This window comes from Palaemon carinicauda, chromosome 42, assembly GCF_036898095.1.
Source record: "Palaemon carinicauda isolate YSFRI2023 chromosome 42, ASM3689809v2, whole genome shotgun sequence".
Lineage (NCBI taxonomy): Eukaryota > Metazoa > Arthropoda > Malacostraca > Decapoda > Palaemonidae > Palaemon > Palaemon carinicauda.
Window position 1 is genome coordinate 33635202 of NC_090766.1, and position 16951 is coordinate 33652152.

The window sequence follows — 16951 nt, forward strand, 5'->3', positions numbered from 1 at the left end:
ACTTTTTATTCACATTACATTGATGATAAGATGTCGAAGGGATATCAAAGCGATACTCTTGCACTGGTAACAGTGCCCTATTTTAGTAATATTTGTGTAAATGCCTATGCAACCTAAAATTACTACACAGGAAATATCAGCTGATTCTTCAAAGAAAATTTAAAGGTCCATCTTGACCCTTGTGGGGCCCAGAGAAACTTTTTATTCATGTTACATTGATGACGAGACATCGAAGGAACAACATCACAACAGTAAAGCGTTGTATTTCAAATACAAGGCCTGCCAAGACCTGTTATCTACGCATAACTATAGAAAACGTACCCGTATATCCATGGGGGTAAAGGGATGGCTTATGAGGAACGTACCCGTACGTCCTTTGGGGGTAAAAGGGTTAACTGCCATTGTAGAGAATGAAGGCATAAACAGCCGTGTGGCACTAACTTCTCGAGAGAGGTTAGGTGCCCAGGCAGTTTTTAGCCACCAAAGTGCTGGCAATTTGTCTCACCGGAGGCAGCTCTGGGCTGTCTCTTTCAGTCTCTTTATTCTATCCTCGAGTAGAAAGACCTTGCCTAGTGTGGTTTTGACCAAAGATGGAACTGTCTGAGGATGTTGGGCAATCTTGAGACTGCCCGCTTCACTGCCTAGACAGGGTCCAGGAACAAGGGAGCTTCTCTCGAGAATGAGACTGTTCCCAATTGAAACCCATGAGCCTGTTTCCTTGGCTTGGTAAAGTAATCAAGGAAAATGGAGGGCACAAGAGGATGTTACCTCGTACCCTACCTTGCGTTTAACTTGTTTAAAGAAGTGGGCCCCGTCCACATGTCTGAGAGATCGGCCTGTGAAGGAAAAGCTACCTGCCCTTGCAAAGGAACCTGACTTTCCTCCCCCAAAGTAAACCAACTGCACGGAGTGTTGGCAAGGCTAAGGTTGGTACGGTGCGCTGGCTTACGCACCTCTTCAAGTTCGTCCTGCTCGGCAGGTGTGTTCGCAAGGCGAGAGTTGGAAAAGCGTGTTGGCTTGCGAGCCTTTCTCAGTTCTTACAGGTAATTGTTGTCAGTGTGCACTTGCGAGAGGAGTTTACGCATTTCCAAGACGAAAGCTGGTAGAGCTCGCTGGTTTACACCACCGCCCCCAGTTCGCCCTGCTAGGAGTGCACGCTCGCAAAGTGAGAGCTGGAACTGCACGCTATTTTGCGCACCTTTCACAGTTCTCACAGGTAATAGATCTACCTGTGCGGTGCTTGTGACGGGATTGTGCACATTCACGAGGAGAGAGTTGATAGAGCATGCTGCCATGATCGCCTTTCTCAGCTCGCTAAGGTAATGTGTAGTCCACTTGGGTGCATCTGTCTCCTTGCATGCGCTCACGAGGTAGACCTCGTCTTCAAAGGAATCTAACCTTATCAGATGTAGGTCAGAAGAGGGCGAGGAAAATTTTTCTCCCTCCGATTATTGGAAATTGGGATGAGCTTTGGGCTACCTGGTCAACCAATTACCCAGTAGGGTAGCCAACAATTCCCAGGGATTGTGAATGTCCCCCCCCCCCACACACATTGGGTTAGCAAGTTCCACTAGGTGGGGCAAGAGATCTTGACTCGCAACAAAAAGATCAATCCTCCTCGGTTACTCTCAAAGGACCAAGAGATTGTGTAGCAAGTAAACATATCCAGTTGATTAATGTCAAGATATGCAACCAGTTGCAAACAACTAGTTGCACACATCTGCTATGTAGGGGGAAAAATCCTGTCCTCCAGCTGCTTCCAATCCACTGGAAGTTGGTCAAGTAAGTAAGCTTATAGATCAGTAAAACTAGGGTAGCCAGTACTCCCTACAGGAAGATGTTATTTAAGCAAATCTCCTTAGCGATTGCTGTCGGGAGAAAGACTGGTCACCAACGACCAATTGCACATGACTACTTCCGAAAGGTAAGACTGAGATGTATCTTCAATCTATTATTGGACAAGTAATGTATTTCTTCGTTTCTAATCGGCAAAACTGGCATAAGTTTTGGATGTTCCCTTCCCAAAAACAGATTCGCTTATGAGAAGTTTCGGAGTCTGAGTATTTTTAAAAACCTAAGAAGTTCAATCGGAAAGTTAGGAAGGAACTGCCTTGAATGAAGGCAGAGTCTACTTGAGGGTAGACCGTCTATGTCTGGTTATGGGAAGATAGGAGAGTAATGCATAACCTGATTTCCCATAATGAATATAGCCATCGTAGCTGATGATTTATTAGAATGGAGTTATTTATTAGAATGAGGTTCTAATTTTAAGATGGTCTCTAGTCCTTGTCGCCAAAAAGTTCTCTTGTTCACATGTGCAATACCCCCATGCGGTTGCCCATGTGTAGCTTCTTTGTCAGCAGATAAGAGTTTGAAAACGAGTCTGAGTCCGCTTGTAGGAATAATGTATGTGCAACGAATAGCAACATTATTGCCCGAAGAATATTATCATCGACTAAATGTAGCATTTTTTCCATGTTCATGAGCATGTGCGCCCATGAAAATTCATACAGCTAATGTAGCGATCATACCTACTTTGGTATTAAAAGAGGGTGGGCAGGGCTTCCTATCATTCAGAAACATAAGCAGAAGCTGATAACATTTGCCTGGTAGACTTGTAGGCAGGGCATGCTATCATTCGTAGACATTAGCAGAATCTAAGACTATTACCTCGGGGCTAGAAGCTTGCAAAAAATAATCTTACAAGGTTATGTCAAACAAGTATGTTGTGCAAGTGCTCCGAAAGCTCTCCATTCCGTAGGGAAATCAAACCCGAGATACTAACCCCGAAGGATTACGTTTCACGAAACTCGGAGTCTCGCGAGAACTCGTTGTGCACAGGGGTACAGTGATGATATGCGGCGGACACAAACGACTAGTAGAAGTGAACCCTCGTTTATCGCGGTAGATAGGATCCAGACCCGGCCGCGATAGGTGAAAATCCGCGAAGTAGTGACACCATATTTACCTATTTATTTCAACATGTATATTCAGACTTTTAAAACCTTCCCTTGTACGTAGTACTGTTAACAAACTACCCTTTAATGTACAGAACACTTAATGCATGTACTAACGTACCCTAAACTAAAACAGGCACAAATATTAAAGGCGACTTTATATCATGCGTTTCCTAAACACGCCAAAAAGCAAGATAAAAAAATGGCAACCAATGTTTTGTTTACGTTTATCTCTGATTATTATGAAGAAACAAACGTATTTACACATTTGTGTATACGTAGGTTAGTTTTTGCATCGATTATATTGATTATTCAGTAGAGCATGTTGATTTGGTTATTACTAATGTTTTACTTAATTTTTCTTAGGACTTCCAAATGAAATTTTTTTCTTTATGACGCCGCCTGAAACGACGACGTCATAAAGTAGCTTAGTAAACAAACTAAGGAATTTAACGCGCATGATGAAAGTGATAAATATGATAGTCTAATTATAAAATAAATTTTTGAATATACTTACCCGGTGAATATATAGCTGTAACTCTGTTGCTCGACAGACAAAAAAACTGTACAAAAAAAAACTCGCCAGCGATCGCTATACAGGTTGCGGGTGTGCCCATCAGCGCCAGCTGTCGGCCAGATACCAAGCTACATGTAAACAAAGACTCAATTTTCTCCTCGTCCCACTGCGTCTCTATTGGGGAGGAAGGGAGGGTCATTTAATTTATATATTCACCGGGTAAGTATATTCAAAAATTTATTTTATAATTAAAATATCATTTTTAAATATTTAACTTAGCTGGTGAATATATAGCTGATTCACACCCAGGATGGTGGGTAGAGACCAGTAAAATATGTTTACATTTTATGAGCTAAGAGGTTTTATTTCATTTTAGAAGTTATCAAAATAACAAAAACAAAATAAATAGGTACCTGGTAAGGAAGTCGACTTGAACGATTACTCTGCCTTATAAGTACGTCTTCCTTACGGAGCCTCGCGATCCTCTTAGGATGCTGATAGACCCCTAGGAGCTGAAGTATCAAGGGCTGCAACCCATACAACAGGACCTCATCAAACCCCTAATCTGGGCGCTCTCAAGAAATGACTTTGACCACCCGCCAAATCAACCAGGATGCGAAAGGCTTCTTAGCCTTCCGGACAACCCATAAAAACAACATTAAAAACATTTCAAGAGACAGATTAAAAGGATATGGAATTAGGGAATTGTAGTGGTTGAGCCCTCACCCACTACTGCACTCGCTGCTACGAATGGTCCCAGTGTGTAGCAGTTCTCGTAAAGAGACTGGACATCCTTTAGATAAAAAGACGCGAACACTGACTTGCTTCTCCAATAGGTTGCGTCCATTATACTTCGCAGAGATCTATTTTGCTTAAAGGCCACGGAAGTTGCTACAGCTCTAACTTCGAGCGTCTTCACCTTAAGCAAAGCTTGGTCTTCCTCACTCAGATGTGAATGAGCTTCTCGTATTAACAATCTGATAAAGTATGATAAAGCATTCTTTGACATAGGCAAAGATGGTTTCTTAACTGAACACCATAAAGCTTCAGATTGGCCTCGTAAAGGTTTGGTACGCTTTAAATAGAACTTAAGAGCTCTAACAGGGCATAATACTCTTTCTAGTTCATTGCCTACGATCTCCGATAAGCTGGGAATATCGAAAGATTTAGGCCAAGGCCGAGAAGGCAGCTCATTTTTGGCTAGAAAACCAAGTTACAGCGAACAGGTGGCTTTTTCTGACGAAAATCCGATGTTCTTGCTGAAGGCATGAATCTCACTGACTCTTTTAGCCGAGGCTAAGCATACCAGGAAAAGAGTCTTTAGAGTGAGATCTTTCAGGGAGGCTGATTGTAACGGCTCAAACCTGTCTGACATGAGGAATCTTAGCACCACGTCTAAATTCCATCCAGGGGTAGCCAAACGACGCTCCTTGGTGGTCTCAAAAGACTTAAGGAGGTCTTGAAGATCTTTATTGTTGGAAAGATCTAAGCCTCTATGCCGGAAGACTGATGCCAACATGCTTCTGTAGCCCTTGATAGTGGGAGCTGAAAGGGATCGTCCTTTTCTCAGGTATAAGAGAAAATCAGCTATTTGAGCTACAGAGGTACTGGTCGAGGATACAGAAACTGACTTGCACCAGTCTCGGAAGACTTCCCACTTTGACTGGTAGACTCTAATGGTGGACGCTCTCCTTGCTCTAGCAATCGCACTGGCTGCCTCCTTCGAAAAGCCTCTAGCTCTCGAGAGTCTTTCGATAGTCTGAAGGCAGTCAGACGAAGAGCGAGGAGGCTTTGGTGTACCTTCTTTACGTGAGGCTGACGTAGAAGGTCCACCCTTAGAGGAAGACTTCTGGGAACGTCTACTAGCCATCGAAGTACCTCGGTGAACCATTCTCTCGCGGGCCAGAGGGGAGCAACTAACGTCAACCTTGTCCCTTCGTGAGAGGCGAACTTCTGCAGTACCTTGTTGACAATCTTGAACGGTGGGAATGCGTAGAGATCCAGATGTGACCAATCTAGGAGGAAGACATCTATATGTATTGCTGCTGGGTCCGGGACTGGGGAGCAATAGATTGGAAGCCTCTTGGTCAGCGAGGTTGCAAAGAGATCTATGGTTGGTTGGCCCCAAGTGGCCCAAAGTCTCTTGCACACATCCTTGTGGAGGGTCCATTCTGTTGGAATTACTTGCCCTTTCCGACTGAGACAATCTGCTATGACATTCAAGTTGCCTTGGATGAACCTCGTTACTAGGGAGATGTCTTGACCTTTTGACCAGATGAGCAGGTCCCTTGCGATCTCGTACAACGTCAGTGACTGGGTACCTCCTTGTTTGGAGATGTACGCCAAGGCCGTGGTGTTGTCTGAGTTTACTTCCACCACTTTGCCTCGGAGAGACTTGAAGCTTTTCAAGGCCAGATGTACTGCCAACAGCTCCTTGCAGTTGATATGCATGCTCCTCTGACTCGAGTTCCACAGTCCTGAGCATTCCCGACCGTCTAGTGTCGCGCCCCAGCCCACGTCCGATGCGTCCGAGAAGAGAACGTGGTTGGGAGTCTGAACAGCCAGGGGAAGACCCTCTCTTAGGTTGATATTGTCCTTCCACCAAGTCAGACAAGACTTTATCTTTTCGGAAATCGGGATCGAGACCGCTTCTAGCGTCTTGTCCTTTTTCCAGTGAAAAGCTAGATGGTATTGAAGAGGACGGAGGTGTAGTCTTCCTAGTGACACAAATTGTTCCATGGATGACAGCGTCCCTACCAGACTCATCCACAGCCTGACTGAGCAGCGTTCCTTCTTCAGCATGTTCTGGATGAATAACAGGGCTTGACTTATTCTGGGGCCGACGGAAAAGCCCGAAAAGCTAGACTGTGAATCTCCATCCCTAAATACACAATAGTTTGGGATGGGACCAGTTGCGACTTTTCCAAATTGACTACGAGTCCCAATTCCTTGGTCAGATCTAGAGTCCACTTGAGATCCTTCAGACAGCGACGACTGGAAGAGGCTCTGAGAAGCCAGTCGTCCAAATAAAGGGAGGCTCGGATGTCCGATAAGTGGAGGAATTTGGCCACATTCCTCATCAGCCTCGTAAACACGAGAGGAGCTGTGCTTAGGCCAAAGCACAGGGCCCGAAACTGGTAGACCACATTTTCGAAAACGAATCTCAGAAAAGGTTGGGAGTCTGAGTGAATGGGGACATGGAAGTAGGCGTCCCTTAGGTCTAGCGAGACCATCCAGTCTTCCTTTCTGACCGCTGCTAAGACTGACTTTGTGGTCTCCATGGAGAACTTCGTCTTTGTGACAAAGACATTCAGAGCACTGACGTCTAGCACCGGTCTCCACCCTCCTGTCTTCTTTGAAACTAGGAAGAGGCGGTTGTAAAATCCCGGTGATTGAAGGTCCGAGACTTTGACCACCGCTCCCTTCTCTAGCAAAAGAGACACTTCCAGTTTCAGGGCTTGTCTCTTTTCTTCCTCTCTGTACCTGGGAGAGAGATCGATGGGAGACGTTGCTAGAGGGGGTTTGCGTACAAAAGGGATTTTGTACCCCTCTCTGAGTAACTTCACAGATTGTGAATCTGCGCCTCTCCTCTCCCAGGCTTGCCAGAAGTTCTTGAGTCTGGCTCCCACTGCTGTCTGGAGTTGCGGGCAGTCAGACTCTGCCCTTAGAGGACTTGGATCCTTTCCTCTTCCCTCGCTTCCCTTCGGCACGAGCACCTCCTCTGCTGGAGGCTCTGCCACAAAAGGGCAGAATAAAGCGAGACGCTGGAGTGTCTATCCTCGGTCTAGCGGAAGATGAAGGCAAAGGGGGAGCTTTGCGAGCTGAGGACGCAACTAGATCGTGAGTGTCCTTCTGCACTAACGAAGCAGCAATTTCCTTTACCAAGACTTCTGGAAACAGGCACTTGGAAAGGGGAGCAAAGAGAAGTTCAGATCTCTGGCATGGTGTAACTCCAGCAGACAGGAACGAGCAGAGAGACTCTCGCTTTTTCAGGACTCCGGACGTGAATGAGGCAGCTAGCTCATTGGACCCATCACGGACGGCCTTGTCCATGCAGGACATAATGAGCAAAGAAATATCTTTATCTGTCGAAGAGATTTTCCTGCTCAGGGCTCCTAAGCACCAGTCTAAAAAGTTAAAGACTTCAAAAGCCCTAAAGATCCCTTTCATAAGGTGGTCCAGGTCTGATGGTGACCAACAAATCTTCGAGCGTCTCATGGCAAGGCGGCGGGGAGAGTCTACAAGACTTGAGAAGTCGCCCTGGGCAGAGGCAGGAACTCCCAAGCCGAGAACTTCTCCCGTGGCATACCAGACGCTCGATCTAGAAGAGAGTTTAGATGGGGGAAAGGCAAATGCTGTCTTCCCTAAACTCTTCTTGGACTCTAACCAGTCTCCTATCAGCCGCAAAGCTCTCTTAGACGAGCGTGCGAGGACGAGTCTAGTAAAGGCAGGTGCGGTAGAAGGCATGCCTAATACAAACTCTGACGGCAGAGAACGAGGAGCCACAGAAATAAACTGGTCAGGAAACAACTCTTTGAATACAGCCAAGACTTTTCTAAAGTCCAAAGATGGTTGAGTTGACTTAGGCTCGTCCAGTTCTGACTGTTGATCGTCTTGTTGTTCAGCAACATCCTCATCAGAAAGTTCCTCATCCGAAAACTGATGAGGAAACGGCAACGGAGTGGGCAACGTCTGGTTCGCTGAGTCCGGTCGCACTGGTGCATGCGTGACGGAGCCGGATGCAACGTCATGGAACTGCTGCACAGTCTGTGAACTGTCAACAACCATGGGAGCGCGAGGACGCACAGCGTCCACCCGAGACTGTCTAGACCGTTTGGGTTGAGCAGTGGAAACCACACCGGGTTGCGGAGGTTGACGCACCGCGTCAAAACAAGTCACCTCTGATGGTTGTTGAACGTCCTGAACGTCAACAACCACCTCCGTGCGTCGCTTAACGTCAACGTGCGGCTGGCAAGCCACACTGGATCGCATCGGTGGAGGAACCACCTCAACTGGTAGACGCGAGAAGGTTACCTCAGCGTCAACAGGACGCACAACCGAACGCTTGGAAGGTTGTTGGTCAGAAGGTACAGTAGCAACCTTCTCCGCATGAAAGTCCTGCATCAAAGACGTAAGCTTGGACTGCATGTCTTGCAGCAAAGCCCATTTAGGGTCTACGGGAGCAGGTGCGGCGACAGACGGTGTTAGTGACTGAAGCGGTACCGCTTTGCCTCTCTTAGGCGGTGAGCAGTCATCAGATGACGGCAACGAGTCCGAACTGACCCAGTGGCTACAACCGGGACGTTGGACTTGTCCTGAAGGGACCGATTTACGCTTTAAAGGTCGTGAGACCTTGGTCCAAAGTTTCTTACGAGAAACACCTTCAGACGACGAGGTATAAACAGGCTCTCTCGTCTTACGTAGGTAGGGGCGATCTTGGGGAGATACGCCTGATACCATGGAGGGAACGTCTGTTCGCTGATTAAAGCCTCTCGAACCCATGCGTCGTGCAACATTGCTTCTCCCCTGGACTTGGGAGCTTGCAAGAGGTCCCGGACTAGGAGGACGACAGGCACGAACAGACGAACCCTCAAGCGCAACACTGTTCACAACACTTTCACTTGGCACTTTATCACTTCCCGCGGCACTTTGGCACTTAAGCTCCTTAACATCCGCCATGAGTTGATTGCGGTCACTTGCAAGGGACTCAACTCTCTCCCCCAGGGCATGGATGGCACGCATCATGTCAGCCATCGATGGTTCCTGAGTGCTAGGAGGGGGGTTAGGAACAACCACTACAGGGGAAGGAATAGGTTGTGGGGCATGAGGAGAGGAAACATCAATAGACCTAGAAGAACTTCTCCTAATTCTATCTCTCTCTAGCCTGCGTGTGTACTTTTCAAATTCAATAAAATCGAATTCCGAAAGGCTCACGCACTCCTCACACCGATCTTCCAATTGACAGGTTTTACCCTGACAATTGGAACAAACAGTGTGAGGGTCGAGAGAAGCCTTCGGAAGACGCCTAGAACAGTCCCTAGCATTGCATTTTCTAAACTTGGGAACTTGTGAAAGGTCAGCCATTTTGAATTGGTCAAGGGAAAATTCCAAAAAACGATCTAAGTCATCAACAATGAATCCGATACAAAAAAGAGTTCAAGGATTTATTTGAAGAAAAACCCTGCACAGCGAAAGCTCAAAACCAGAATATAGTACTTCACCAAAGATGATGTGAAAAACTCCAGTTAGCAACAGCGAGTAAAGTACGTCTTGTCGACACGTCGACAGAGAAAATTGAGTCTTTGTTTACACGGAGCTTGGTATCTGGCCGACAGCTGGCGCTGATGGGCACACCCGCAACCTGTATAGCGATCGCTGGCGAGTTTTTTTTTTTGTACAGTTTTTTGTCTGTCGAGCAACAGAGTTGCAGCTATATATTCACCGGCTAAGTTAAATATTTAAAAAATTATATTACAGTAAAAGCTTTTATAAAATATGTTATTACAAATATTATTTACCGTATCTATATAAAATCATACGTAGCAAAGCAGGTAAACAATCTACGAGAGAGAGAGAGAGAGAGAGAGAGAGAGAGAGAGAGAGAGAGAGAGAGAGAGAGAGAGAGAGTTGTTTTACATACGTAAATGTAAATTTTTAACAAAAAAAAATAGCCCCATTTCATATAAAATAGATTAAAAATATTTTACTTTATCATATTATAGTAGTCTGTAAAATACTGTAAAATTCAGTACAGTATGTTGTTGTTATAGTCGTGGCGATGAAATTCTCACGAAACACAAACACGCCACTTGATTACAACAGCTGATTCATTCTCTCTCTCTCTCTCTCTCTCTCTCTCTCTCTCTCTCTCTCCTCGTGTTATACAATACTTACACTTAGATGAAGAAACTAAAATTAGTTTTCTTAGTGTCAATTAAATACGAAACAAAAAAATTAGGCCGAGTCTACATCCATTTCAATCATAGCTAAAAATACGGCATCCGATTTCATCAGCAAACCACTATTTTTTGGGAAATATCATTTTATTCTAGAAAATTGCCACTCTTTAAATAGTTAATTGCACATTAAGAAAGCGTGTTCTTTTGTTTTTAAATTTCGGGTGTGTTTTAAAAATCGAGTATTGTTGACTTCTTTTTGTTTTACTTTTGGCTGTGATTAGATCAGCTGTCATCTAGCTGCCGCTCTTGAGTGTGTACGAATACACTAACAAAGTATCGTTTATACCATTTCTTAACTTATTCAAACCGTCTACAGTATACAGTTGATATTACATAAGCACCAATGTGTTATAACCTATCAAATTTTGTTGTTTATTACATTTAAACCCCCCCCCCCTCTCTCTCTCTCTCTCTCTCTCTCTCTCTCTCTCTCTCTCTCTCTCTCTCTCTCTCTCTCTCTCTACCTCTCTCTCTCTCTGTGGGCTACTTTTCACTACCTCTCATTCCTTACCTCTCTCTATCTCTCAAACAAATGATATCTTTGTTGCTCCTCAAAGTTTCATTTATATTGAAAATCAATCATGATTCAATTTTCCTTACTTTCTCCAATCTCGCACCATCGGTCACATCGCGGTATTTTTGATATTTCCGGAAAATCCGCGATATATGTACAGTATATACATGGGTTATGAAAAAAAAACCGCGAAGTGGTGAATACGCGATGGTCGAACCGCGAAGTAGCGAGGGTTCACTGTAAACTGTATTTGCGGCAATAACCATGAGGTTTTGTCTTGATGAGAATGCATGCGCAACTAAAGAAGTTCGTTTCAGCTTTTATGGTTTTAGCCAATGCCTGTAGCTGTGTAAACCTCCTACGGGAAGAAAGTTTCCCATGCAAAAGCATAGTCTTGCATTTAAAGGTTTGTTGGCCTAGAACACAAACACTAGGCAGGTTCGTATAGGCTTGCCAGCGCTCGCAAACACTAGCGAGCACTGGCGAGAATCAGCGAACACTGGCAAGTGCTCGTCAATGTTAGCGAGCGCCAGCAAAAATCCACAAACACTACACACTAGCGAGCTCTGGCGAAGGCTGGCGAGCGTCATCAAACACTATCTGACACTAGCGAGTGCTGGTGAACTCTATCTGACACTAGCAAATGCTGGCGAATGCTATCTAGCACTAGCGAGTGCTGGTAAACACTGGCGAGTGTCAGCAAACACTATCTGACACTAGCAAACGCTAGCAAGCACTGATGAACGCTGGCGAGGAGAGCATTGAATCTTACCTGTAAGCTAGATACAGGAGTAAGAGTGGCGCTTCCAAAGTAGCGCTCCCCTGTGGCAATAGTAAGCTGAAGCTCTACGCGCTAACGAAGTAGCCCACATTTGAGGCAACAGTAAGCTGCAGCTGTGTGTGCTACCAAAGTAGCAAGCACTAGAGGATACAGCAAACTGAAGCTCTGCGCGCTACTTCGGTAGCACGCACTTGAGGTAATAGTAAACTGAAGCTCTGCACACTACCAAAGTAGCATGCACTTGAGGCAACAGTAAACTCAACCTCTGCGGGCTACCAAAGTAGCACACACTTGCGTGCTGGCGAGAAAAGTCTTGCAAACTCGCTATGGATACTAAGGCAAGCAACCAGAGTTGCTCACCGACCTACATTAGGCAAAAGATCTGTGAAACTAAGGTCTTTGTGAAGTACTCCTGCTCATTCTACCCCCCTTTGGTGAGTGGCCTTATGTCGTCCACTAGTAGGGAAACGAAAAAGGCTCTGCTGCAAAGACCAGCCATTTTTCCCTCGTATGAGAGTGAAACATGAGGTGTAGGTCCCGAAGAGCTTGGCATCACAAAGCTCCATGAGCTCTGTTGTTCCCTAAGAGGCACGATGTAGTAAATAACTCCAAAGAGTTATAGCCTACATGTAGTGGAAATCCATGAGGCAGAGGTCCCAAAGGACCTGGCCTCAAGGGAGAGGCGACGGCCACAATCAACCAGCAGTCGTCATCATCTGCGGCAACGACCTCAAAAGGAAGTTGCAATGGGACTCTTTTTGTACCCAGAGGGTACAGCAGCTATGTGTAGGAATTGCAAGCAGTCACCTAACTCCTTTGTCGCCAAACTCTGAAGAGCAAGGGCAGGGCATATACAAATCCAATTAATGCCAGAGGAATCCCCCAAAGAGAGAGCCACACCAGTGAAGACAAGTCTCTCCTGCAGACAGAAAAGGCGACCAACCTCTGTTGCCACTGTCAGCAATTCTTCCCGCAACAGGGAAGATTGCTGGACAGTGGCTGGTGAAGGGACTCTCCCTTAGAATGGAAAGTCGCTCAACACCATGGAGATTGATTCTCCCTCGCAAGGGAAAATTATTCAACACCTGGAGGCGAATCTCCGAGCAGCAATCTATGCTTCCCGTCAACATCGAGCGTTGCCTGAGAAACGTAGCTGAAGCTTGTTTCTGAATTTACCCCGAAGGGGTTACCCGACAAGTCACTCTGAGGAGTTCTTGTCAGCAACTGTTCACACCCGCCTCCGAAGCAGAGCTAACGTCGGGGCCAACCGAAGCCGAGGTCAAAGGCCTCTTGCTAACTAACTTGCCTTGCATGGGGAACCCAAGGAAGGCAGCTCTAAAAAGAATAAAAACTTTTTATTAAGCTTTACGACAATAGCTCTTAATTGTCCATCCATATACAAGGAACTTCCCCCAATTTTGGGGGGTAGCTGACACCAACAATGAAACAAAACAAAAAAGGGGACCTCTACTCTCTATGTTCCTTCAGCCTAATCAGGGACTCAACCGAGTTTAGCTGGTACTGCTAGGGTGCCACAGCCCAACCTCCCACATTTCCACCACAGATGAAGCTTCATAATGCTGACTCCCCTACTGCTGCTACCTCCGCGGTCATCTAAAGCACCGGAGGAAGCAGCAGGGCCTACTGGAACTGCGTCACAATCGCTCGCCATTCATTCCTATTTCTAGCACGCTCTCTTGCCTCTCTCACATCTATCCTCCTATCACCCAGAGCTTTCTTCACACCATCCATCCACCCAAATCTTGGCCTTCCTCTTGTACTTCTCCCATCAACTCTTGCATTCATCACCTTCTTTAGCAGACAACCATTTTCCATTCTCTCAACATGGCCAAACCACCTCAACACATTCATATCCACTCTAGCCGCTAACTCATTTCTTACACCCGTTCTCTCCCTCACCACTTCGTTCCTAACCCTATCTACTTGAGATACACCAGCCATACTCCTTAGACACTTCATCTCAAACACATTCAATTGCTGTCTCTCCATTACTTTCATTCCCCACAACTCCGATCCATACATCACAGTTGGTACAATCACTTTCTCATATAGAACTCTCTTTACATTCATGCCCAACCCTCTATTTTTTACTACTCCCTTAACTGCCCCCAACACTTTGCAACCTTCATTCACTCTCTGACGTACATCTGCTTCCACTCCACCATTTGCTGCAACAATAGACCCCAAGTACTTAAACTGATCCACCTCCTCAAGTAACTCTCCATTCAACATGACATTCAACCTTGCACCACCTTCCCTTCTCGTACATCTCATAACCTTACTCTTACCAACATTAACTCTCAACTTCCTTCTCTCACACACCCTTCCAAATTCTGTCACTAGTCGGTCAAGCTTCTCTTCTGTGTCTGCAACCAGTACAGTATCATCTGCAAACAACAACTGATTTACCTCCCATTCATGGTCATTCTCGTCTACCAGTTTTAATCCTTGTCCAAGCACTCGAGCATTCACCTCTCTCACCACTCCATCAACATACAAGTTAAACAACCACGGCGACATCACACATTCCTGTCTCAGCCCCACTCTCACCGGAAACCAATCACTCACTTCATTTCCTATTCTAACACATGCTTTACTACCTTTGTAGAAACTTTTCACTGCTTGCAACAACCTTCCACCAACTCCAATAACCTTATCACATTCCACATTGCTTCCCTATCAACTCTATCATATGCTTTCTCCAGATCCATAAACGCAACATACACCTCCTTACCTTTTGCTAAATATTTCTCGCATATCTGCCTAACTGTAAAAATCTGATTCATACAACCCCTACCTCTTCTAAAACCACCCTGTATTTCTAAGATTGCATTCTCTGTTTTATCCTTGATCCTATTAATCAATACTCTACCATACACTTTTCCAACTACACTCAACAAACTAATACCTCTTGAATTACAACACTCATGCACATCTCCCTTACCCTTATATAGTGGTACAATACATGCACAAACCCAATCTACTGGTACCATTGACAACACAAAACACATATTAAACAATCTCACCAACCATTCAAGTACAGTCACACCCCCTTCCTTCAACATCTCAGCTTTCACACCACCCATACCAGATGCTTTTCCTACTCTCGTTTCATCTAGTGCTCTCCTCACTTCATCTATTGTAATCTCTCTCTCATTCTCATCTCCCATCACTGGCACCTCAACACCTGGAACAGCAATTATATCTGCCTCCCTATCATCCCCAACATTCAGCAAACTTTCAAAATATTCCGCCCACCTTTTCCTTGCCTCCTCTCCTTTTAACAACCTTCCATTTCCATCTTTCACTGTCTCTTCAATTCTTGCGCCAGCCTTCCTTACTCTCTTCACTTCTTTCCAAAACTTCTTCTTATTCTCTTCATATGACTGACCCAATCCCCGACCCCACCTCAGGTCAGCTGCCCTCTTTGCCTCACGTACCTTGCGCTTTACTTCCACATTTTTCTCTATATTTTTCATACTTCTCTATACTATTACTCTGCAGCCATTCTTCAAAAGCCCTCTTTTTCTCTTCCACTTTTACCTTCACTCCTTCATTCCACCATTCACTGCCCTTCCTCATGCTGCCTCCAACAACCTTCTTGCCACATACATCACTTGCAATCCCAACAAAATTTTCTTTTACTAACTTCCACTCCTCCTCTAAATTACCAGTTTCTCTTACTCTCACCTCGTCATATGCCATTTTCAACCTTTCCTGATATTTACTTTTTACCCCCGGGTTTTATTAGCTCTTCAATCCTCACTACCTCCTTTTTACATCCACCTACTCTATTCCCCCACTCTTTTGCTACAACTAATTTTCCTTCCACCAAAAAATGATCTGACATACCGTTAGCCATACCCCTAAACACGTGCACGTCTTTCAATCTTCCAAACATTCTTTTAGTTATCAACACATAATCCATTAATGCCCTTTCTACTACTCTTCCATTTGCCACTCTTACCCATGTATACTTATTTTTATCTTTCTTTTTAAAGAAGCTAGCACTTATTACCATCTCTTGTAGACAAGTTAAAAGGTTTGGTAGGAAAGGAAGACAATGTCTTCACTCTACCGAGCCGAAATGAAAAGTGACCGTCAGTCACTGTGATGGTGTGAGCAGGGTGGCTGGCCTACTAGGCAACATCCTCCACTAACCAGTGGAGGGTAGTTACACCTCGCTAAAGCTCTAACGGCTAGTTTCAGTGACAGGTTTGTATGTTGAGTTGGAACGATGTTAAATTTATAAGATTTTTGTCTAATGGAAATCTCTCTAAAGGGCGAAGATCTTAACTTTGCTTTGCTGATTTAAGCAGGTATTCAAAATATGCAGTTTTACCTCAGCTTAATGAGATTTACATTCACATGTCATATGGAGTAAGTTATTAGGCAACTAGCGTGGCAAGATTAAAACAAAATTACAACATTAATTTCTTAGCAATGTAAGGAAACCCACATCAAAACTCACTTGAAGAATGTCCAATCTAATAAGGGCTCCACAAAAATTTTCTTTCTTTGTCTTCCTGGTTCATTTTGTTGCCTGAACTCTTGGGTCCATGGCCGATCAACTGAATAATGGAATTTCTTCTTTTTCAGTTGAACTGGTCGATACTGAATGGCATTCGGGGTCTTCCATCCAGGCTGAAATAAGATGACAGTACTCAAGATTAAGAACTTTACCATTACATTAATACAGTATATTGAAAATAAGTAATTGATAAATATTAAAAAATTATACGGTACTATAACGTACAAACTAAAAACATCGTTTCATATTTCACAGACAAATCCAATTAGATTTATGGACAAGTGTATTTCATAATACAGTACAATACAGACATAAGCTGTACACAATAGTGAGTGTACTGTACTTACACTTTTCCCTCTTCTAACATGATTTTTTTCTCATGTTAAAGCACAAAGCATAATCACCAAATAGGGGGTTGACAAGTATCTATTAAGTACAGTATCATATTGTAGTATATTACTGATTATTATATAAAGTTATTAAAGGAAATAGCCATCCTCCTTTTAAAATCAGACCTCATGTTTTTCATAATTATTATTTTGTGCAATGTCCTACTTCACACATAATCTAGTGTTATGCAATAGTTTTGTTATCTTCTTACCTCATGAAACTGGGTAGGCAAAACTCAGCTATCTAATGTGGCTTATGTATGTTAGTGGGGTACAGGGAAG

The 16951-nt window shown here is 44.5% G+C and overlaps 1 protein-coding gene across 1 annotated transcript in view; it reads right to left on the bottom strand.

Annotated features, from left to right (window-relative positions):
- The window catches only part of mRpL24 (mitochondrial ribosomal protein L24), a 198975-nt gene that overhangs the window by 112949 nt on the left and 69075 nt on the right, over window positions 1-16951 (bottom strand). The window contains exon 2 of the mRNA XM_068365405.1: window positions 16221-16393. Coding sequence (XP_068221506.1) covers window positions 16221-16393 — 173 coding nt within the window. The remainder of the gene's footprint in view (window positions 1-16220; window positions 16394-16951) is intronic.